The sequence below is a fragment of the Podarcis muralis genome, chromosome 2, assembly GCF_964188315.1.
Source record: "Podarcis muralis chromosome 2, rPodMur119.hap1.1, whole genome shotgun sequence".
Taxonomy (NCBI): domain Eukaryota; kingdom Metazoa; phylum Chordata; class Lepidosauria; order Squamata; family Lacertidae; genus Podarcis; species Podarcis muralis.
In genome coordinates, this window is record NC_135656.1 from 73,275,385 (window position 1) to 73,297,831 (window position 22,447).

The 22,447-nt window shown below is 45.3% G+C and overlaps 1 protein-coding gene across 2 annotated transcripts; it reads left to right on the forward strand.

The window, feature by feature from the left end:
* The first annotated feature begins 9,681 nt into the window (after nt 1-9,681).
* GPR62 (G protein-coupled receptor 62) lies at nt 9,682-20,844 on the forward strand. Of its 2 annotated transcripts, XM_028718729.2 has the most exons (3): nt 9,682-10,521; nt 15,619-15,824; nt 18,541-20,844. In XM_028718729.2, the coding sequence occupies exon 3, from the start codon at nt 18,643-18,645 to the stop codon at nt 19,876-19,878; it is 1,236 nt and encodes a 411-aa protein (XP_028574562.2). In that variant the 5' UTR covers nt 9,682-10,521; nt 15,619-15,824; nt 18,541-18,642; the 3' UTR covers nt 19,879-20,844. The 2 variants fall into 2 exon arrangements, with proteins under 2 accessions (XP_028574562.2, XP_028574563.2); XM_028718730.2 differs by lacking the exon at nt 15,619-15,824.
* Nucleotides 20,845-22,447: the final 1,603 nt, after the last annotated feature.

Consider the following 22,447-nt stretch of genomic DNA (forward strand, 5'->3'; position numbering starts at 1 on the left):
ATACGTGCACAAATGTTCTTAGGTGTCACACAGTCCTTAAATATTTTGTATGCACAAAATGGTACACACAACAGGCATACTTGAACACTTTGGAGAAAGAGCTTGAACTTTCCTGGCAATCTCTTCTGATTTGGGAGAATTGCTATCGTATTCCTGCATACACTTTTCTCAGGAAGGAAAAAACACAGTATTAGAATGGAATGCCACCATGAGGCTTTTTCTAGTAACTGTCTTATGCAGGGGAAATGGATACATGTGTGTTTTCCAAGGATGGCCATAAACTCCTGGCCTTAGACTGAGGAGAGGAATTTGTGCCCCTCCAATCAATTCCTGACCATTGACCATACTGATTGGGGCTGATGGAAGTTGGAGTCTGGCCACATTTGAAATGTCACAGGTAGGTTCCTCGTCTCTGCCTTTAGATAGAATTATAGGGAAAGTATATGGCTTACTCTGAGCTTGGACAAGTTAAGCAAGTTGTCAGGGATTCTTTAGCTGTGACTCCTGCATTTCAGGGGGTTGGGCTAGATGACCCTCCGGGTCCCTTCCAACTCTACAATTGTAGAAGCTGGTGTAAGCCAAGATGAGGCTCACTGTACGCTTCTCCCAATTCTGCCTTTTTTTTTTAAATAAAAAGGATGAATAGGTTTTATTTTTGCAAATGTCTGGGAGTCATAATCTCTCCTTATCTAATTATATATTTGTAGCTTCCATCACCATAGCATCACCGAGCCTCTCATGTATTTACAGAGGGAAATAACAATTATGGCTCTGTCTTTTTTACCCTCTGCATGCTCGAAGCCTGAAGCAGGAAATGCTAGATTACATTCTAGGGCTGCTTTTAATTTGTGTGAGTGAGTTTGTCCAAGATTGCTGAATGAAATCTCAGGCTGCATTCCCATCATGCATTTAAAGCACTCTTGATACCACCTTAAGCAGTCGTGGCTTCCCCCAAAAGAATCCTGAGGGCTGTAGAAGGGTGTTGATAGTTGTTAGGAGAGCCCTAGTCCCTTCGAGAGTGTTTAACAATCCCTCTTCACAGGGAACTCTGGAAATTGCAGCTCTGTGAGGCAAATAAGGTTTCCTAACAGCTCTCAGTACCCTTAATGAACTACAGGTGCCAGGTTTCTTTAGGGGGCGCCATGGCTGTTTAAAGTGGTGCCATCGTGCTTTGAATGTATCACGTGAAAGTGGCCTCAGTCTTTAAGCTGGGCTCTTAACTTTGGTTCACAAAGTCTAGTCAAAGCTCATTGTAAGGAGCAGTCGGTGAACCTCTGAATCTGCCCCATTAGGAGTCAGTCCGTTGGTCCATATAACTCAGTATTGTCTTCTTTGATTTGGCAGCTGCTCTCTAAGGGTTGGGGCAAAATTATTTCCAAGCATCAGTCAGCTGGGAACATTTTTATCTGGAGCTGCTAAAGGACTAAATCAGGCACCTTGTGCCATACCCCACAAGTGTCCTGGCAAAACTGGGACATCCTGTTTCTTCCCACGAGAGTTCATCAGTTTTGGGCATCGGGATAATGTGTGATTTGCCCCCACCCAAGTGCTTTTTCTTTTTTCTTGAATACATTTTTATTAATTTTAACATTCAAATTATAAAACGCACCACACAAATTATTACAAATACACTTTTTTTGAACTTCCATCAGCACCTCTGATGATCTTCCGTCTTAACCTCTTTTTATGCATTACTTAATTTTATATTGTCTTTACCTCTCTTAACTTATCATCTCCCCTTTTCCAATATTTCCAACAATACTCCTCACAGAACTTCTTGCAAACCTACAAACATCGTCTGATCATCACAAATACTTTTCATATAGTTCGTAAATTTACTCCAGTTTTCTGTAAATTTCTGGTCCCGTCAGTTTCAAATCCTTCCTGTTAATTTGTCCCCCAAGTGCTTTTTCGGGGCTGCAATCTCTCATGATGCCCCCAAACACATGTTTTTGGGTGCCGTGAGAGCACACCCCTGAAAAAAACTGTGTCTTTTGGACTCTGTGATCTTGCACAGGAGTACACATGGGAAGGCGTTTATCCCAGTTCATCTACATTTTGTGTCTATCTGTTCTTTTTGATGAGGCAGCCATTTTGTTTTCTGCCACACACTTCATGGGAGCCATTTTGCCCACAGCACATCCTCGAAAATCTAAATGTGCACATTGACCCAAGGATACTAACAACCTCTGCTTTGAAAACTAAGGGTTGTAGTCACTGTAAGTCCTACTCAGAGCTGACATGACTAACTTGGGGCATTGGATTTCAATGGGCCTACTGACTAAAGCCTAGTTGAATGCAGCCCTCAGCTTGCCTTAAAACTCCCAGCTAGGCCTCCTCCTATGCCTTCAACAACCACGCAACATGCAGAAATTAGCCACTGCAGGGCATGGGAACCCACACGATCCCTTGCTGCTGCCACCCAATGAACCAGCTGCGGCAGGCAGAGAAGAAGAAGCAACTGAAGTTGTATCTTTAAGAGCACAGGCCTTAGCATGTTAAACAGCATGCTAAACTGAAAGGAGTTTGGGGTTATTTTTACTTATGCACCATAGCTGGATCTGTAGAAAGGAAGGATTGCAGTCATAATCCATTATCATTATATAACCAAGGAGAACAAAACTCAGGATGATGCCTTGACACGGGCTAAGCAGGTGACTTCCCTGAATGTTGCAGTAGCTCTGTCCTTCCTTAGTTTAGAAGGCATTACAGTTTGACCAGGCATAGATGTCGCAGAAGTCAGAGCTAAAATGACAGCGGCACTTCACTGAGCGTGCGTTCTACAATCCACATCAATACCATGACATAACAAAGCTGCCCTTTGTCCCTTTGCAACAACAAGTAGTGTCTGACAACAGCAAGTAGTCACTTGCCATTAATTGTTCTGTTCCCTCAGAAACATGTCATCACTGATCAGTCAAAGCAACATTAGTGTACCAGAACAAAACCACAGCACTCCATTAGGTCAGTCTGATATATGCACCTGTCTTCTGTTACCCAATAAAATTAGGATGTACAGTTCCCAGGATAGACTGAAGGGCCGAGAGATTAAACTACCTAATTGCAAACAACAATTTTAAGGCAAACATGCTCTAGGAATCAAAGTTTGGGCATCAAACAAGCAGTTCTGTGTTCATATTCTAAAGCCTCACATTCACTGTGCGAAGCAATAACAATGCACCGTAGTTCTTCAATGCAAATGTTTGTTTTTGTTTTTTCAGAATTTTAAAATGCTTTGCAACAAGAAACATGAGAGTAGATTCTCCAGGAAGAGTGGGTTAAGAGCACACACAGTATGCTGTGGCCCCTAGAGACTAGTTTAGCAAATATATGCAGTAGATTGAGAAGGGGTGTGTGCATATAGTTGAGGCTCAATGGGGAGAGAATAAAAGATAATTGGAAAGCAAGGGGCACTTGCCTATGTTAATGTGAATACAATACACAGGATAAAACTGTTGCAGGACCATCAAACAACCTTTGGCACCTTCCTATTTGCCCAGGCATTTTAGATCAGCCTTCCAGGTGTTCTGGATTAGCAATCCCATCTGCCCTAACCAATGTGGCCAATAGTCTGGACTGATGGGTGTGGTGGTCCAAAACATCAGGAGGATACCAAATTATGGGAGGCCAGTTTATATAATTTTGGGGATTATGCTCTTTAGTTATAGGTGCAAAGAGCTGCATGTGAGGCTTTGTTCAAACAATGTATGTCAGCAGTTCTCATCACTAGCATCCATCTATCTCGGGAGACAATGGAAGAGATGAAGGTAACCAGTTGTACTGATGACATTTCTTCTCTCTGCGCTCCTCCCAGCAGTAATTTCTCCTCTGGTCATTGCTGTGGATACATGACCCATCTGTCTGTCCCCAGGCACTGCGGCCTTCTCCCAGGGATTCCCAAACGGTGGGGCTGATGTTGCCAGCCTTTGTGTCTCATTTGCAGGCATCTTTGTAATGCAAAATTGGTCTGCCAAGGGGCCTGATGCCTGAAGCAGTGCAGAGCACGGCCTTGGGGATCCTGCCATCTTCCATTCTGTGGACATGACCAAATTGATTTTATATTTACATTTACATTTAACCACATAATAAAGTTCTGAGTGGTTTGCAATATTGATAAAAAAAAATCCAGCTGTCAGGCATAAAATGTATCTCTCCTACCGTGGCAACTGCTTCAGCAAAACAGCAAACAAAATCATAGGTTGACCTGACTTTCTCCTTTCTTCTTCTAAGTACCTTATTTTTCCTTTTGTCGGTGGTAATAGCTACTGCAGGTTGCCAACTTCTGTGGAATAACAGCAGCAATTTGAACTTTGGGTTGCATCAATGCTTCCTGCAAGAGTTGGGAGATGAGTGATGGCTCCTGTTTCCTTGGAACATTGAAGCAGTGCTGCTTCAGAGGCAGCCTGACATTTTGCAGGCCCATTATGACAGCCATTGTTGTTGCTCTGCCAAGTTCTATAATTCATATATATTTAGAAGGGAGCCTATAAACTCTCTGGTCCAATCTGCTCCCTGGATACCTTGTACCTAAAATCACCCAGGGCAGATGTTTATCTGAATTTTTCTATGGTACTGTACCCATGTCAGAGGATGAAAACCAGTATGCAGTTGTGCTGTGAGCATGTTCTAGAGTTACTGACACCTTTGACTGCACTTTTCTAATACACAGACCACTTTAATGAACTTAATTGTAAACATCCTCAGAGCAACTCTCTGCAGACCATTGATTAATATTTCTGTTTTACTATTGGGGCTTAGTCAGTATGTGCAATAGAGAGACAGAGGCAGCTACCCAGGCAGGACAGAGCTGATCAGGCTTTAACTCATCTCTCCTAATTCCAATGCCCCAAATTATCTACTAAGTCTTGACACTTGGAATTAAGACTGGCCCATCCCACAGGGCTGTAGTAGATGTGTTGTTTTATATTCTGTAAATTGTCAGGTACGTCAATATCTTCCTATGGAAATAAAATTGTAATGCTGTCATCATGCTGCAGATCACATAGCTGCCTATTGGCGGCCACACCAACAGCTTGAACACGCCTGCAGCAAGGTTCAGTGGAGGCAGGGAGGCATTCCACATACCAATTCTCTGTGAAGCAGCTCCCCCTCTTTTAAAAGGGCTTGGCACTTGGGGTGAGCTGTGAAGGGAGGGGTAGATGTAAAGGTAAGAGGCTTTGGTCATGGTGGTTGGCAAAGCGGTAAGTAGGGTTGGTTTAGTATCCCCTATCAAACAGCAATGTAGGTGAAGTTGTGTGAGGATGTGGATGGCACTGTGGTGTAAACCACTGAGCCTCTTGGGCTTGCCAATCAGAAGGTCGGTGGTTCAAATCCGTTGCTCTGTCTCAGCTCCTGCCAATCTAGAAGTTCGAAAGCATACCAGTGCAAGTAGATAAATAGGTACTGCTGCAGCGGGTAGGTAAACAGTGTTTCCGTGCGCTCTGGCTTCCATCACAGTGTCCCATTGCGACAGAAGCGATTTAGTCATGCTGGCTACATGACCCGGAAAGCTGTCTGTGGACAAACACTGTCTCCCTTGGTCTGAAAGCGAGATGAGCACCCCATAGTCGCCTTTGACTAGACTTAACCGTCCAGGAGTCCTTTACCTTTTTAATTATTTTTTAGGTGAAGCAGTATATAAACTACTAAGTATTATTAGGCAAGTATGAGGAGCTGTTGGCTGTGGGTTGCCTGTTCATGTGAGCTACAGGCCTCCCTTTCTTCTCAGAGCATGCAAGCCTCTCTTTCTTCACTGGTTCTTATCAGTGCTGTTAGGAAGGAAGCAAGGCAGGGACTGCTACCTGCTTTCTTTGAATCTTCTTTACTGAGGGCTTTGCAAACATTTAATTAATTGGACAAACAGAAAGGTCTGAGGAAACACTTTCTTACATGCAAATCAGTGATAATGGAAAACAAAAGGAAGTGAGCCACTGTAGACCAATGACAGTTCTTATCTCTGACCCTTCTGATAGAGAAATTGGAAGCTTTAAAAATTAACCAGTGTTCAATCAATACATGATTAAGAATATTGCTAGCATTTGTTACAAATGCATGCTTTCTAAGTTTGTTTATTGGTTGGAGTTTGTAACCCCGGAACTGGAACGAACAATTGATGTCACTGAGCTGAGCTCTAAGTATAGAAATATTCTGTTTGTAACTATCTGCCTGTCGATAGAAATTTCAGGTGAGTGGTCCCAGCCATGTGTCAAAGCTGGCTAGTAGCCTTAAACACTTAACAACTTAACAATTAACGATTCATTTAAAAGATCTCAAATTTAAGTGACCATAAAGTTTACCAATAGGCCAATTAACAGCTTCCAATACTATCACATCCCAAAGTAGCTCAGAAGTGAATGACAGTACTACCTAGCAATCCTCCACACCATTTATGAGCTCCCGTTGCTCTGTCCCAGCTCCTGCCAACCTAGCAGTCCGAAAGCACACCAGTGCAAGTAGATAAATAGGTACCGTAAATGGTGTTTCTGTGTGCTCTGGCTTCTGTCATGGTATTCCGCTGCGCCAGTAGCGGTTTAGTCATGCTGGCTACGTGACCCGGAAAGCTGTCTGTGGACAAACACCAGCTCCCTCAGCCTGAAAGCAAGATGAGCGCCACAACCCCATAGTCGCCTTTGACTGGACTTAACAGTCCAGGGGTCCTTTACCTTTACCTTTAGCATAGTACCTAAAGGCCAGAAAGCCCTCCCACAGTTTCTGATATGAAACCATTGTGAGGTGTGTGTTTTTATTACAATCAAGCAGTGTATAAATTTTATGAAATAAATAAAATTCATTTTCATTTCTCCCCTCTTTTAAAAGGGTTGATCACTGATGAAGAGTAAATGCTTCCCCCTCAAACTTGGAGCCAGCAGTGCCCATCATAATCTGATCATGAGCTGTGTACTATTTACCCTGAAGGAGAGGCAACAAGTATAGGCATCACCCCAGATACAAAAGCAAGTGTTCTTGTTGGGGTGTTATTAGATACTAGGAGGGGATATTGGATATTATTCTGATTTTCTCATGTGTATGAGTTTAGCAGAGTGCTATCCCTTTTGCAGCTTAAAAAGGAAGCTTAGATTGGCTAGTTTTAGCCTTTTAGTTTAAGTAACCCAGGATGCTTTAAGGTGGACAGGATTTCCCTTTTCTCCCCCATAAATCAATAATCACACAAACAGGGATGTAAAAGGTAAAAATAACATTTGCGCACTCAGAATACTTCTTGAAGAGCAACAGATACCGAAGCTTTATTCAGGCAGGCTTAAAATGGTAATTTGGTTACAAAGACATGCAGGCATCTCCCTCCACTCCTTACACACCTGTGACCCTGTATACATGGGGCGCCAGGAAATCATTAAATAATAACAAATTCAAACCCAGAAATGGCGAGCAAGAGCTGGAAGGTTCTCGTGGCTTGTGAGGAGACCTTCCCCGGAGCCCAAAGAAGACGTCATTGAGGGCGTAGGAAGCCCGGAAGAGACTTCGAGCACAGTGGGGCTTTGTTTAGACTGCTCAGCCTCCCCGCCTAACAGCTGATGTTTGGGGGAGCAAAGCAGAAGTCGACGTTTCCCCACATGTCCTCCAGACTCCTGCCAGCCCCAGAGCTTCAATTCAAGTTGTGGTCCTTTTTGCTACAGTATTTTTGGTGTGGAATGGAGAGAGAGCATAAGAGAAGGCATTTAAAGGGTGCTTAGAGGGTGCTGCCCACTATACGCAATTTCACTTATGTCTGTGGGGGCCCAGAATGTAACCCCTGCTCAAGGGGGGACCTGCACTTAAGTAGCTTTAAAATGGAGTCTGAACTCAGACTGCAGGTGTTCTCACATTGCTGGCGTGTGAGAGTGGAAAAAGCAGAAAGAGGGGCAAGGAGGAGGATATATAGCTACGCCCTCTTCCTGTCAGGGCACAGTGGGAGTGTGTCTCAGAGTTCTCTCTAGCAAATTTACAGGAAAAACTCTGTGACCTTTAGCTCCTAACATGTGCCTATCTAGGAAAACAAGAATAGCTATTTTGACTGCACTTAAATATCCTCGAGTTCTGGCACCAGGTGGCCTGGTTAGGTGACAGCAATGGCTGTACATCACTTGAAAACTGGATGATTCTCAGCTGAATGCAGAAACTGTTTGCAGGAATCTGAAGTGTTATGGAAATTCTCTCTTTGGGGAAGATCCATGTATGGACTCTTCTCAAACTCCTTGTCCCTATGGCCTTTGCTGTCCCTCTACCTGATCAGGGGGATCTAGTGAAGGGGTGTGCCAGGGATTCCTTACTCTTGCAAATAGAGCTCCACACTTCCACCAGCACAAGGGAGACAGTAAAACATCTCCCTGTTTTTTTTGATGACAATCCCCTCATGACAGCTGCCTATTAATCTATGAGCCAATCATGAGAATAATGTCACATAGATCAAATGAAACAAAGAGCCATTGCTCATTTGCTATGGTAATTCATGGAAATGTACACACATTTAACATTTGCCTGTCACCTGGCTCTGAGTCCGAGATAAAATATACATGACAAGCTATACATATTGTAAAACTGGCAAGTATTATTTTAAGTAGGCTGGGAAGAAATTAGGGGTGCTTGAGGATTTTGACTTCTTTGAATTTTGAAGGGAAGTCCACTTGGACTAATGTGCGGATAAAACCTAATTAACCTTCAGCTTTCACCATTCTCAGAATTTTGCAATACAGCTCTCTACTGAAAAGTAGAGGAACGGTGGAAGGAGTTGGGTATGTTTAGCCTGGTAAAGAGGACACTGAGAAGAGATATGAATGCCACCTTCAAATATCTAAAAGGCTTCCCATGGAAGACGGTGCAGGCTTGTATTCTCCTGCTCCAGAGGCTAGGAACCGAACCAATAGATTCAAATCACAAGCAAGGAGATTACGACTAAACACCAGGAAGAGCTTTCTGACAGTAAGAGCTGTTTGACAGTGGTATGGACTCCCTCAGAAGGTGGTGGACTCTCCTTCCTTGGAGGTTTTAAAGCAGAGGTTGGATGGTCATCTGATTGGGATGCTTTGAGATTTCTGCATTGCAGAGGGTTGGACTAGAATCAGGGGTCAGCAAACTTTCAGCCGTGGACTGGTCCACTGTCCCTCAGACCTTGGGGGGCGGACGGCGGACTATTTTGGAAAAAAATATGAATGAATTCCTATGCCCCACAAATAACCCAGAGATGCGTTTTAAATAAAAGGACACATCCTACTCATGTAAAAACACCAGACAGGCTCCACAAATAACCCATAGATGCATTTTAAATAAAAGGACATTCTACTCATGTAAAAACGCTCTGATTCCCGGACTGGCCGCGGCCGGATTAAGAAGGCAATTGGGCTGGATCCGGCCCCTGGGCCCTAGTTTGCCTGCCCATGGACTAGATAGCCCACTCTACAGTTATATGATTCTATGATCCAAAAAACATACTGAAACACATAAAAAACGGTATTTTAGGATAAAATACATTTATGAATGCTTACATACATTGAGATAAAGTGCAATCATAAATGTGTATTTTGTGATGAAATTCATGTAGAAGTACTTAAATATGAATTTCCTTGCATGTTTTAATTTTTTTAAAAAAATCATATTAATGTGGAAATGGGACAGGATGAATGAACATGTGCAAAATCTACATTGATTGGAAAGAGACTGCTTCATCTTTTCCTAGTAAAAAAAACCCCTGCGCTTGGTAACACAGGCCTCAGTGAACTAGCAGGGAGCTGTCTCTGCTCTGCTTTCACTGCAGGGGGGAAAACCACACACACCTCTGCATCCTGCTTCTCTTTTTACCCCTTAGGTACGGCTTGTACAATCTGAATGGAATGGCCTGGCCCAATTATCCACCTTGCAGAGCTGAAAATTCCAGAGGTTCAACAGCCTCGGAACACCCATTTCCTACAACAGGGTGTCCTGGGTCACTCAAGCCTATGTATCTCTGTGGGGGGAGGTGCTTAGGACCCAGTAGAATTCTCTCTGAATGACAGACAGTGCTTTAAAAGGCCAGGCAAAGCCCAGATGTGACAGCCTGTGCCATCCACAGCGAAACAGCAGTCACTACTGCAGCAGCAGCAGCAGCCTCCCAGCCCCATTCCAGGTGCGGAGAATTCAACAGCAGCAACCCCTTCCTAGGGATTTTGTGCATCTCCTCTTCCTAGTCTTGGGCTACCTCCAGGGTGCAATAATTGCCTTGCTTAAGCTGTCTTCTCCCTGCAGCAGGAAAGGACTTTGATTCCACAAACAAAGCAGATCATTGTAAACAGGACAATAGTCCTTGTTCCCCCGTTCATGGAGCTGGTACGAAAGCCAGCGGAGCATCACCGGTTTGCTGTCTAGGAAAATGGACATCACAGCAGAGCATGGAAAACTGATAAACCTGTCAGCTCCTGAGAAGGAGGGGTGAGATCTGAAGCCGCTACTCCTGCCCTTGCTGGGAAGTTATGAAGAACTCGCTGCTCTGGAGGAGACAGAAGTCAGAGATGCTGCTGGCCAGTGAAGGACCATCAGCCTCACTCGACTTAGGTGAGTGGCTTCTTTGTGGGTCCTTCTGGGGAGGATGTAGGTCTGAGACAGCATAGGGGCAAAGGCACATACCGCATCTGGTAAGGAGAAGTGAAATGGCAGATCAACTGCTCTGCATGCAGAAGGTCACCTGTTCAATTCCCAGTATGCCTGAAACCCTGGAGAGCTGCTGCCAGTTAGTGCAGGCTAAATTGAGCCAGTTGGACCAGAGGTCTGACTCGGTATAAGGCAGTTTCCTATGTTCCTCAGCAATACAAGCCCCTTCCACTGAACGGGCTCCCTGGACCTTTTGAGGGAAACAGCTTCCTTCATCTTTTCCAATTTCGTATCTGCAATGTATTGGGTGTGACATTCCAGAAGGGGCAGGGAAATCTAGAAATACCCTGGTAATAAGGCACAAGCAAAGCCTTTGCTTCAAATGCTAGGTCAAAATTGGCTCACCTGCATTCAAGGAGAGAGAGTAGAAACTGAAATGAGGGGGGGGGGAGGAAGGTTGTGATAGAAAAGCTGATCAAGGGGAGAAATGGAAAGAACTGCCTTACCTTGGTGAAAAGGAGTTTGCAGTCTAAAATGACAATTCAGTAGTTGATACAGCAGCGAGGAATAAAGGGTATAAATGAAATATAAGCCCTATAAACTGCCAAGTGGTAGTAAAAGGAAGGTTTCTGATAGAAGCACCTTCCTGCTTTCAAAACTGGTGAAATCAATTATGGAGGTGATTTTTCAAGTTAGTTTGTTGGCTTGCTTCAGATTTTTTGGATTTATACCCCCCTCCCACTTTCCTACATCCTTTCTGCAAAGCTGTTTCATCCCCCTTCCTTGCAACCTGTTTTATTTTATTGTAGGTCACTATTTGCACTTGCTTGATCTTTGTGGATCACCCCTTTGCCTTATCTTACGGACCCCATGTGGGAGGTTGCTTCAGAGGCTTCCAGATTATAATGCAATATATGCAGACAATGAGGAGAACTCGTGAGGATAGCCACCAAGAGTCTCCAAAGCAGTTGTTTTTCAGCTTAAACATTGGAGCGTGCCCTCTTGAAGATTCAAGACCATTCCATTCCTCCACCCATCCAGTCCCCACAACAGCCAGTAACCATTCTGTTGTTACTGAACGTAGCACTCATTGGGTTGTTTTGGGGGTTCCCATCGTTAGAGTGTTTGCCCAAAAAATGTTTTTGTACTTTTGTTAGTCTTGGGGCCCTCTCAAGCCTCTTGGTGCTTCCCTCTTGTGTGTGTAGACGGTGCCATTTTGGCAACACAAGCAGCAGCGCTCAGAGCCTGAACATCAGAAATGGAGGGAACAGTTTTAAAATCAAACCTGAACATTGATCCCATTTCAGCTTATGTGGGCATGCCAAAGAACGCTCTAACACTTCAGCATTTGCCTCTTAAACATTTGAGTGAGAGCACTATCTGAAAGTGCACTGGTGGTCCCAAGCCACGGTTTAACCAATCCTTCTCTAAGGTTCCCTTCACACCTGCAGCTTAAGAACCACCCCCACATGATGCACTCTGGTGTCTTAGAAGAGCATGTTATGGGAAGAATGCAAGTACATGGGTTGGGGCAATTGGGTGAGTCCCTCAATGTGTTTGCATTATTCACACATCTCCCCCTGCCCCACTGCAGTTTGGGATTGCTTCATGCAGAAGTGGCTTCCAAACTGCTGGACTTGTAGCGTTGTAAGGGACCCCAAAGGCCATGTAGTAAAGGGGTTTAAATAGATACTGGAAGAATGGCCCTCGACCACCAGCTCCAAACACTTTCCTGCTAGAGTCATTCATTTGATGGATGCTGTGGTGGCGGCCCTCAACAGAAGAGGAACAACTCACATCCGAGTGTCTCGTCAGCACTGAAATTTATACCACAGGAGAATATAGTCCTCAATAAACTTATCCCAAAGGCAGTAATCTGTGGGACAGATTGCGGAGTTTGGGACTTGCCTTACCAATGAAACAATGTGAGACACTTGCATCAGGCCGTACAAATTCAAAAAATTGCCTTCTGACCTCCATCTTTCTGTAGTGTTAGAAAGAGAAGGGTTGATAACAGCAACCAATGTGCTTTATATTGAACACATCTGTCTGAATGATTTGGTATAGGAGCTGTGTCCTTTCTGCAAGGGTGAATGTTGAGGGATGGCAGGCCTTGCAAGCCGTTCTCCTTTAGGGAGGGGAAAACTGCCCCTGCAACATCTGAGATGGTCTCAAGCCAATCCTGTCTCACAGATCACACTCTCCCGCTCTGTGTGCTCTGTGCCAGGCACTGGCTGCTCTTGTGTTGTCACAGGATCATCAAGGGCCAGAGGCAGATTTACAAGTATGTGCAGAGTTAGGGCCTAGTATGACTGAGTACCCCCCAAAGTTACTAGTATACCTTGTTAACTGAGAGGGTACCTTTGAAATTTGACTTTGCTGAATTCTATACCCTCTGATGAAAATAGGGGCATCCTATTCCAACATCATCATCATCATCATCATCATCATCATCATTATTATTATTATTATTATTATTATTATTATTATTATTATCCCGCCCATTTGACTGGGTTGCCCCAGCTACTCTGGGAAGCTACCAACATATATAAAAATATAACAAAACTTTAAATATTAAGAAACTTTCTTATACATGGCTTCCTTCTAAAGATGTCTTCTAAATGTTGTATAGTTACTTATCCTCTTGGCTCGGGGGTTGCCTAACTCCATACCTTCCAACATTTCTCCAGTGAAAATAGGGACGTCCTAAGGAAAAGCAAGACATTCTGGGATCAAATCAGAACAGGGCCGGCTTCTGTAAATCCGGGACTGTCCCTGGAAAATAGGGACACTTGGAGGGCCTGGAATTCCAGCCTTTTAGTTGTGTTATTTCCACTTTTCATTTCTCCTACTTCTTGTTTCAAGCCAGGAAGCACTGGTCCATTAGGGCAACCAGCGTTGAGTCCTACCAAGCAAAATGTCAAGCAATTTTTTAAAGAAGCCCCTCCACCCGCCCATCTCAAAGCCACAGCCTTTCCTATCCCATACATCCTTCCATCATAATCTAAAGAGGTTCGGGGAGAAATTTCCATCAATCTCCCATTCTCTGACCAACCAGTTACCTCCCTCCCAGCTTTGGGTTGAGCCAAGCATTTGTCACCACCACCATTTAGTTTGTTTGTTAACTAGGAGTTTGTCCAAGGCTGATTCTGAGCAAAGGAGCAAGATGACGATGACGGCAGCATGGCTACAAAAGCAGAAGCAGAAGCTGCTGGCCTGCCTTGCAGAGAAGTTGCTGGGATGGTCTTGTCGCTGGGGTGAAGCCCAATATATCTAGAGCCCTCTTCAGCAAGTGTTGAGTTGCCCAGGCAACTCAATCTAAAGAGGAATCTTCCGCCACTGTTATTGCTAGGCAGGGGAGAGAACTGTTTTGCTGGATCAGCAGACTATGCACCATTTCACACTAACCTTGCCTGCCTGGGAGAGAGGAAGAACGATGTTTGGTCTCCTCCGGGCTCTGTGCATGTATGTGTGTGCATGGATAGATGAGAGTGTGGCACTGGGCATGCCTGTGTATGAAAAAATGCAGTTCTAGGTATGCTAGAATACATGCAGGTCAGTGGAGGGGGGAGGATGCATGTCACTTACAGAGTAAGCCAGTGCGCCTCTGTGTACATGTTGTTAAAGACTGTGCTGTGTCTATGTTTTTGTAAGATAAGAGTATGGTGGCCAGGAGAGTGTTAATGAAGCTAGAAGATGCCTTACTAGACCCAGCAAAATTGCTAGGTGCAGTTGTATTTTTAGGGAGATTGGCTGAGTCCTCTCAAAAGCTTGCCTTCTGAATGGCTGGAAAGATCTGAAGGGGATGTGAATATGACACTATTGATCAATATGAAATTGGTCAGGCAACATGGTCCTGTTTAATCCAAACGTGTCTATTAGTTCTTTTCAAGACAAGGGAAATCCCAGGTTGACTTTTAAGTACTAATATTTTTAGTTAAAAACAGCAGTGGAGCTAGGGAGGGATCCACCCCAGCCCACCCACCACCCAGTGTGATTTTTCCCAATCAAAATCCCTCCTCTCCAATAGAAAGAAGCATATGGTGTGTGACTCCACAATTTTCAATTGAATGCAAACGTTCAGGACAAATTCATGGAGGATAAGGTTATAGAGGGCTGCATTCTGCATCTGCTGTTGGAGAGTGTATGCCTCTGAATACCAATTGCTAGGGATCACAAGTGTAGAGAGCGCTGTTGCACTGAAATCCTGCTTGTGAGCTCCTCATAGGCATCAGATTGGTCACTGTGATAACGAGATCCTGGACTAGATGGACCTTTGGCCTGGCTGAGCAGAGCTCCTCATATGTCCTTAGGTGGAGCCCAAATCAAGAACTGGGACCTGAACAAAATGTCATCATCGCTTATTAAGCCTCGGGCCATCCCAAACCATCTTTCCATGCCACAGGGAAGATGTTCCTTAGAAGTGTCCTAGCAACATTTCTGTCTTAATGTTTTGCCATGCTTTCAGGCATGGTGTCCCACAGTGTCCCATTACTTTGCACTGGGGACAAATAAAGAGCCTGCATTAGTATAGCCCTGTACCACAAAATAATCTTTGGGTCATCCCGTATCAATCATATGACCATAGCTCTGGGAGACTCACCTCCACACAAACAGAGGGTGGGATAAATTGATGGGGCCATCTGTAAAGGCAGTGGTAGACTTTGGGTTCTCAAATTTCAGTGGTGCCCTGTGCAGTGCTGAATTTTGGTGCTCCCCTGCCTCTCATGCTCCATTTTACAGCATTGTTTCCCTGCAGCAAGGCGCCCAGTACAACTGCACTGATGGCTCTACCCTAAATCCACCTCTGCTAATGGCTAAAGCTTTCATTGTTATTGTTTACTGCAGCAGACTTGGCAGCTAATTTATACGTTACCAGAACAGTTGGAGGTTCCTTCCTCACGGGTGGAATTATCCATGCTGCTCTGGTAATGTGGGTCAGGTGAATAATGATACAGTTCTTTCCTCTACCAGCATTGATCTGCTCCTGGGGGTTGACAATGCTGGCTTGGAAAGAAAGCATGTCATTTCCCCCAAACTGTCCTTGCTTCCTTCTTCCAGATGATTCGAGAGTGGCATGGAATTCAACATGCAGAAGCAGGGCTGGCCTGACCCATTTTGCCGCCTGAAAAACGTCAAGATGGCGCCCCCTCACATTCCATATACAAAAGCAAACCAGGCTGGTGATTGAATCTGACTTTAGCACTGGTGATGGGACATTGTCTTCCACTACACCTGAGGGGAGCAGAATAGCTTAGGGGTGCAAGGTATGTGTCATGCACCGCTCTCTCCTCCAAGCTCTGCCACCTGAGGCGACTGCCTCACTCTGCTTAATGGTAGGGCTGGACTTGTGCGGAAGGTGATCCCATGCTCCCCTACAACTGGCCTAATCTTGAATGCTAACATTTGTTTAGCCCTCAGCTTGGATTTCAAACATGGTACCTCAACACAGGGTGGTGGGGGAGGGGACTGAATGAGAGAATATCTGTAAAAGTATTACACCCTCCCCAAAAAGTGACGGAAACAATAGAAGGGAGCACCAATGGCAGGGAGATTGACCTGACTTTCAGAGGTTTAGCTTGGCATCAGCCAAGTAGTCTAGCATAAATGAGGTTAAACTATAAAATCATTGCAAGCCTCTTCCTTAATGAAGTAGACACTGCAACTTTCAATATGTTGTTTCTTATGCTAGTTTGATAGGTTTTTGTTTTTTTGCTGACTTTACTGGATTAAAGAGTGGTCACTTCCAGGATTAGCTAATCTAGAGGTGGGAATGAAGCCTCTCTCATCTTACTTCTTATTTATGGTGGATAGTGTAGGGTGCCTGGTGAATACCCCTACTGGAGACTGAAAAGGGAATATACAAGGATGAGGTCTAAATCTTGTTTCTAAAAAACTACTGGAATGAGGTGTACACACACACACACACACACACACACACACACACACACTATTCAGAGCGACAGCACTGACAGTTTTGATTGAAAATGATTCTAGGTTGAGATAAGCCATCCTCAACTTTCTTAAGAGGGCACGCGCGCGCACACACACACACACACACACACACACACACACACTGCTTATTCTACCAGAAAGTGCCAGAGTCCAGGAAGATAGAGCTCATAGCAACCAATGAGGAACTTATTCCACCTACTAAGATGATGTCACTGTGTGCAGAAGAACCACCACTGCCTGTTCCCAAGAATGACCCTGATAAGGTGTCTCCTGGGAGCATTTCCTTTCTTTCCTGAGGGGGAAATCTGCCCAGGGTGATTTAATACCTCCCGGATCAATTTCTGCTCCTGTGTAAGCAGTGATTTCATAATGCAGGCTTGTTAGGTTTCATTTTCTTTGTCCTGCATATAAAGGGGCTGGTCTTGCCCCTGTGGAAGTCAATGGCAAACTCTTCCTGACGTCACATTCTCAGAATAAGGAGCTCTTGACTGGACCAAAATGTGAAGGGGTAGGAATTTTTTATTGGCTCTGTTAGATTAGCTGCAGGATCCAGCAGTTATGTGTATTCAGTTGAGGAAAGTTTTCCCAGGTTGCCATGGCTCTTCAGGTTCTTGGGATCTCACCTGAGGAGATTCCACCCTCCACTTCAAAAATCTGCTAGCCTGTTAATCTGAAATTTGATTTCTGGATACGCTTCTGGGTTTTGTTGGGTTTTGTCAACTGCAAGAAGAAAATTGCTCAAGTAAACAAAATTAGAAATATATTGAGGCTGTGGCCTTGTCATGACCCTTCCTGTGCCAGCCCAAATAAATGTTTGCAGGAAAAAAGTTAGAAGCTAGCTCAACCACCTGAATACCACCTTGCATCTTATTTACTGATGCCCCTCAAGGCCTTAACCTAGGGCTCATCGGAGAATGTGGTTATAATTGTGCTGCCATATTTTGAAAGTACCACACATACCAACCAGAGCAAGAACTTCCTGATGGTGCAAACTGTTCAGCCGTGAAGCAGACAGTCTCAGACGATAGTGGGCTCTCCTTTATCAGAGGTTTGTAAGCTGAGGCCACATACATTGCAGGAGGGGACTTCCTACTTTGCCAGAAGGTTGAAGTAGGCAGTAGTGTCCCATGAGCTGGGGTGAGGTGAAACCTCAGAGCTGCTCACTTGACATCAGCATCACTGCCACTCAGAGGCATAGCATGGGCGGGGCTGGGGGAGCTGCTGCCCTGGGCATATGACAGGCCCCCTTATCAAGGCAGGGAAGGAAGCCACACCCAAGCTGGGCCTTCAGGGCAGGGGTGGTAGCAGCACCTTTTGCTCGTGGCCATTGGACCAGCCAAGAGGGGGAGGGGGGAGGGTGTTACTGCCACTGCCCCACCATGCCTCTCCTCTCCTCTGTTTGGCTCCTCATGTGATGTCCCAGGACTGACATGCCAGAGCTCCACTCTCGGATCAGGCCTGACCCAGGGCAGGAGAGGAGAGACAGCTGCAGCATCACTATGTTTTTCCTCTGCTGGGCTCCAGTGTGTGAGGGAGCTGCACTGCAGTCCAGCACCACCAGATTGTCCAGTCCACCAGCAAACTATGCTACACCACTGAGGAGCAACTGCAGTCACCTCAATTACCTTTTAACAGGATGGATAAAGTCACAGTTGATTATTATAGCAATGAGCACCCCAGAGCTCCAATAATGGGAGGGGGAGTTAGGGGGCCCTTAACAACATCTGCATGCCCAACACCATCTACTCAAAATTATGCCCCCTATAGTTTTCCAAAACAGCAACTGACGGGGCTTCTCCCTCTGACCTCCTAGCATTTAAACCACTGGAACACCCTCACCTAGTTCATTGTGTGTCCTACTGAATTGTGTCTCATCCCTATCCCATTATAGTCAATGTGTTCATTTTGTGTTCCAGTATTGCATGTGCAATGGTTGGTTCCCGCAAGCTACTTTGTCTCCCATTTGATTCTTGCAGCACATACTGTTCCAGTCATTCCTATGTCACCAAGATTTGTTGTTCTCCACAGGGATCAAGAACTACCAGGAAGGAAGATGGTGGCAGTGACATATACTCTGAACATCCACTGGTACTTCTTGCTGCTAAGACACAGGTCACTTTGAACTAGACCATGGGGACAATGGTAAACAAAACTAGGATCAACTCTACCCAGGGTTTCGATGCCTTCTCTTCACTTGGAGTGTCCCAGTTTCAGGAGGCCATTGGCATTTTCTTCATGGTCATGCTGAGTGTCATTGCTTTGGTTGCCAACACAGCAGTTATGGTAGTCATCCTCAAGACGCCTTTGCTGAGGAAGTTCATCTTTGTCTGCCACCTCTGCCTAGTAGATCTGCTGTCTGCCATTTTTGTCATGCCGCTGGGGATCATATCCAGCTCCACCTGCTTCAACAGGGTATTGTACAGCATCGCCGAATGCCAGACTCTGATCTTCCTGAATGTTTGTTTCATCAGTGCCTCCATCTTCACCATCTCAGTCATCAGCATCGAGCGCTACTACTACATTGTCCACCCCATGAGGTATGAAGTCAAGATGACCACCGGGCTCGCAGTTACCGTTGTGGCTTTCATCTGGGTTAAGTCCATCCTCGTAGCTGCTTTGGCACTCGTGGGTTGGCCCCAAGTCGACGGGGCCAGCAGTGCCAGCAAGTGTACTGTGTACTGGAGCCCAGGTGCCCACAAGAAGATCTTTGTGATCATCTTCAGCACTCTCTGCTTCATAGTGCCCACCTTAATAATCTTTGCGGTCTATGGCAGCATCTACAAAGTGGCCCGGATTGCATCCTTGCAGCATGCTCCTGTTCCATCCTGGACTGCCACACCAAGACCAAGATCAGACTCCATTCACAGCCAAGTCACTATAATCACAACCAGGAATGCACCTCCCAGGCTGTCACCAGAACGCTTGTTTGGTGGGAATAAAGCTGCCCTCACCTTGGTCCTGATTGTAGGTCAGTTCCTCTGCTGCTGGCTTCCATTCTTCTCCTTCCACCTCCACTGCTCCATCAACTCTGTCTTGACCATCCCCAGTTATGGTGAGATTATTGTGACCTGGCTTGCCTATTCCTCCTTTGCTATCAACCCTTTTTTCTATGGGCTGCTGAACCGTCAAATCAGGGAAGAGCTGTCCAAGCTGGGGCGACACTGCCTCAGCAAGCCCCTGAGCCAAGAGCTGTGCATCTCCAGTCCAGAAGGGTCCATCCATGAGAATTTCCTCCAGTTCCTGCAGAGGACCAGTTGCACAACAGAGACCCGTTCTACGTACGTGAATTCCAGCCCTAGGAACACTTTGGACCAGACTACAATGGGGTTCCGGATCCCAGGACAGATCCCAGAAGAAACCAACTGACAAAAGACCAGTGCTTTCAAGTCACTTCAGCCATCTCTTTCCACCTGCCTTTTAAGTTAAGAGGGGAAGAACAGAAGGTTCAGTGCGCTGAAAGACCTGACCAAGCCTCCTTTAGGGAGGCATCTGAAATTGAACAATTGATTTTTCTCTCTGAGAATAAATGTGATTAAACGGGTTGTTTGCTCATGGTTGCAACTGGTGGGATCAGAGCCAGGTGTACCATTAGGCTACTGTTGGCATCCACCTGGGGGAAGGGGGGGCACTGTGAAGCAGAGCACTCTCAACTATATTTGCAGACAGTAAGAGATAATATTGGAAGTGGAGGCCTTTCCACACTACCCCTCTCCAAAAGTGCTTGTTGGTGTAAGTGTTAAAATACTGGCTGGGCCAATAGTGCTGTTTCTCCCCAACCATTGGGAAAGGGCAGGTTTAGTTTTGTCATGGATAGATAGTGAAGGCCGTGGTGATTTATTTATTTTTTAAATGTGAACTCCAGTGCTGGAAAGCATTCCAGCACAACCTCCAAAAGTAATTGGAAGTGGTGGGGTGCTTTTAAACCCTCCAAAATGCCATGGATAGGGAAGGAGGGATGTGGCATTTATCCTACACCACTGATACTAGAGCAGTTTGTTTGCGCTATGGCTGGTGGGAGTTGTAGTCCTTATCAGCTGGAGGGCACCAAGTTAAGGAGAGCTGTAACAACCATGATCTGCACTGGATTCATAACTACAATGCTTTGGTTGAGGAGAAGAAACAGCATTTCCCCAACAACTCAGTGCTGTGGCATGGAAGCAGGGATGCTAGGTGGGGAAATGTTCACTGCATCACACTCAACAAATGGACAACTACTGTATATGCCCTAGGCAAGAATAACTCTAGAATTCTGGGCGCTGTAGTTTGTTAATAGTTACTGGGAATTGTAACTGTGTGAATCATGAACTACAGTGCCCAGAATCCGGGGGGGGGGGGGGATGAATGTGCTTTGAATGTGATTTAAAGGTATAGTGTATGTGCAGCTGTAGATACAGGGGGCAGAATCCATTGCATTTGCAAACAGATGCTTGAAAGGTTTGTGCATTAAGAGGGCTCTTAGGACGGTTTTCTGCTGTTTTGCCATAAAATTATTCAAACTCAGATAATATAATCCAAGCCTTCAAAGCCACTTGCCCCTGACTTTGTTTTGTGGCACAGGCAGAATGCGCCAGTTGCCAATTAATCTTGGTCTTCCTAAAAAATGGCAGGGGATTTGAGAAAAGTCTGTAGACCCTTCATTTTTTGTTTTTTTATTCAAGAGTAGGGCAGCTATCAATCCCCTGGGGAACTTTAGAAAATGAAGCTCTGTGAGGGAAATAGGGCCTCCCAAGAATTATCATCATCCTTAGCAAACCACAACTCCCAGGATCCTTTGGGGGGAGCCATGATTGTTCGTGCTTTAAATGTATGATGTGGATGTGACTGTCCATAGTGTAGCAACACCAAGTACAGATTTTTCTCTGCTTTAGGGTTATGCATTTTCAAAAAGAGGCACCCACCAGTGTTCTTAGTGTTGAGTGAGTGATTGGTGCTCACAGAATTTCTCTGAAGAAGCATTTTTCAGTTTTCATGCTCTTTGTAAATAATCCTGGGTTGGTCAGAGATAGGACCATTAAGGAAAGAAAGGGAGGCAAACCTACACTGTAGGCCTTGTTCTCCCAATGAGGCCAAGCGAGAGTCAATTCATTCCAGCTGAACAGAGACATTGGTTCTGTGTAGCTGAATCCCTTGGTGACCTTGAAGAAAGTTCCACTGAAGCAAACACTTAAAGCAGGGGTGGAGGAGGCAGCTCACAGCAGCCGGCTGAGCGCAGTACCTGCCTGCCTAAAGGCACTTCTAGCAAACCAGCCTTAATCTAAAGTGAAAGCCTCCTCTTGATTGGCTCCATGTGACAAATTCGGTCTGTCACAGTAAGATGCCAAAGAGTTGTTTGTGTCAGGGCATGACTTAGTCCTTAACTCATCAGTAGAGAGGCATTCCATTTGTTCCAGGGGCATGCTCATGGGGTGCTGTTTATACAAATAACAGGAGATGGAGGTGTTGGTGGTGATGTGGCTTAGCTGGCTTGGGCTGACTTTCTCACCAGCAGTGAGTTTTGGGTTATGTATCAAGGCTACAAACTTAGGCGCACAACCTCTCTCAGAAGAAGCCTCAGGTAGGACATGCTTTTGAGGAAGCTTGCACAGGACTGGGCTTGTGGGCTGATGGTTCTGGTACAAGGATTATGAATATGACATGCCTTCAACCTCCCAACAGAGGAAGCATTTATGGAAGGAAGGAAGGAAGGAAGGAAGGAAGGAAGGAAGGAAGGAAGGAAGGAAGGAAGGAAGGAAGGCTAAGTCCTAATGATGCTGAACCTGTAGCCCTCCAAGCACTGTTGACTCTATAGCAGCAATCATTGCTGACCATTGACCATGCTAGCTGAACTTCTGGGAGCTGGAGTTCAACAACAAATGGAGGGTCATGTGGTCCCCATCCCTGCCATAGTTACTATCCACACTTATATTAACTAACTTTTGTTCTTGGAAGCAAAACT

Excerpts from the sequence above, each read along its gene's own strand:
- GPR62 (XM_028718729.2), top strand. The coding sequence starts at position 18,643 with ATGGGGACAATGGTAAACAAAACTAGGATCAACTCTACCCAGGGTTTC.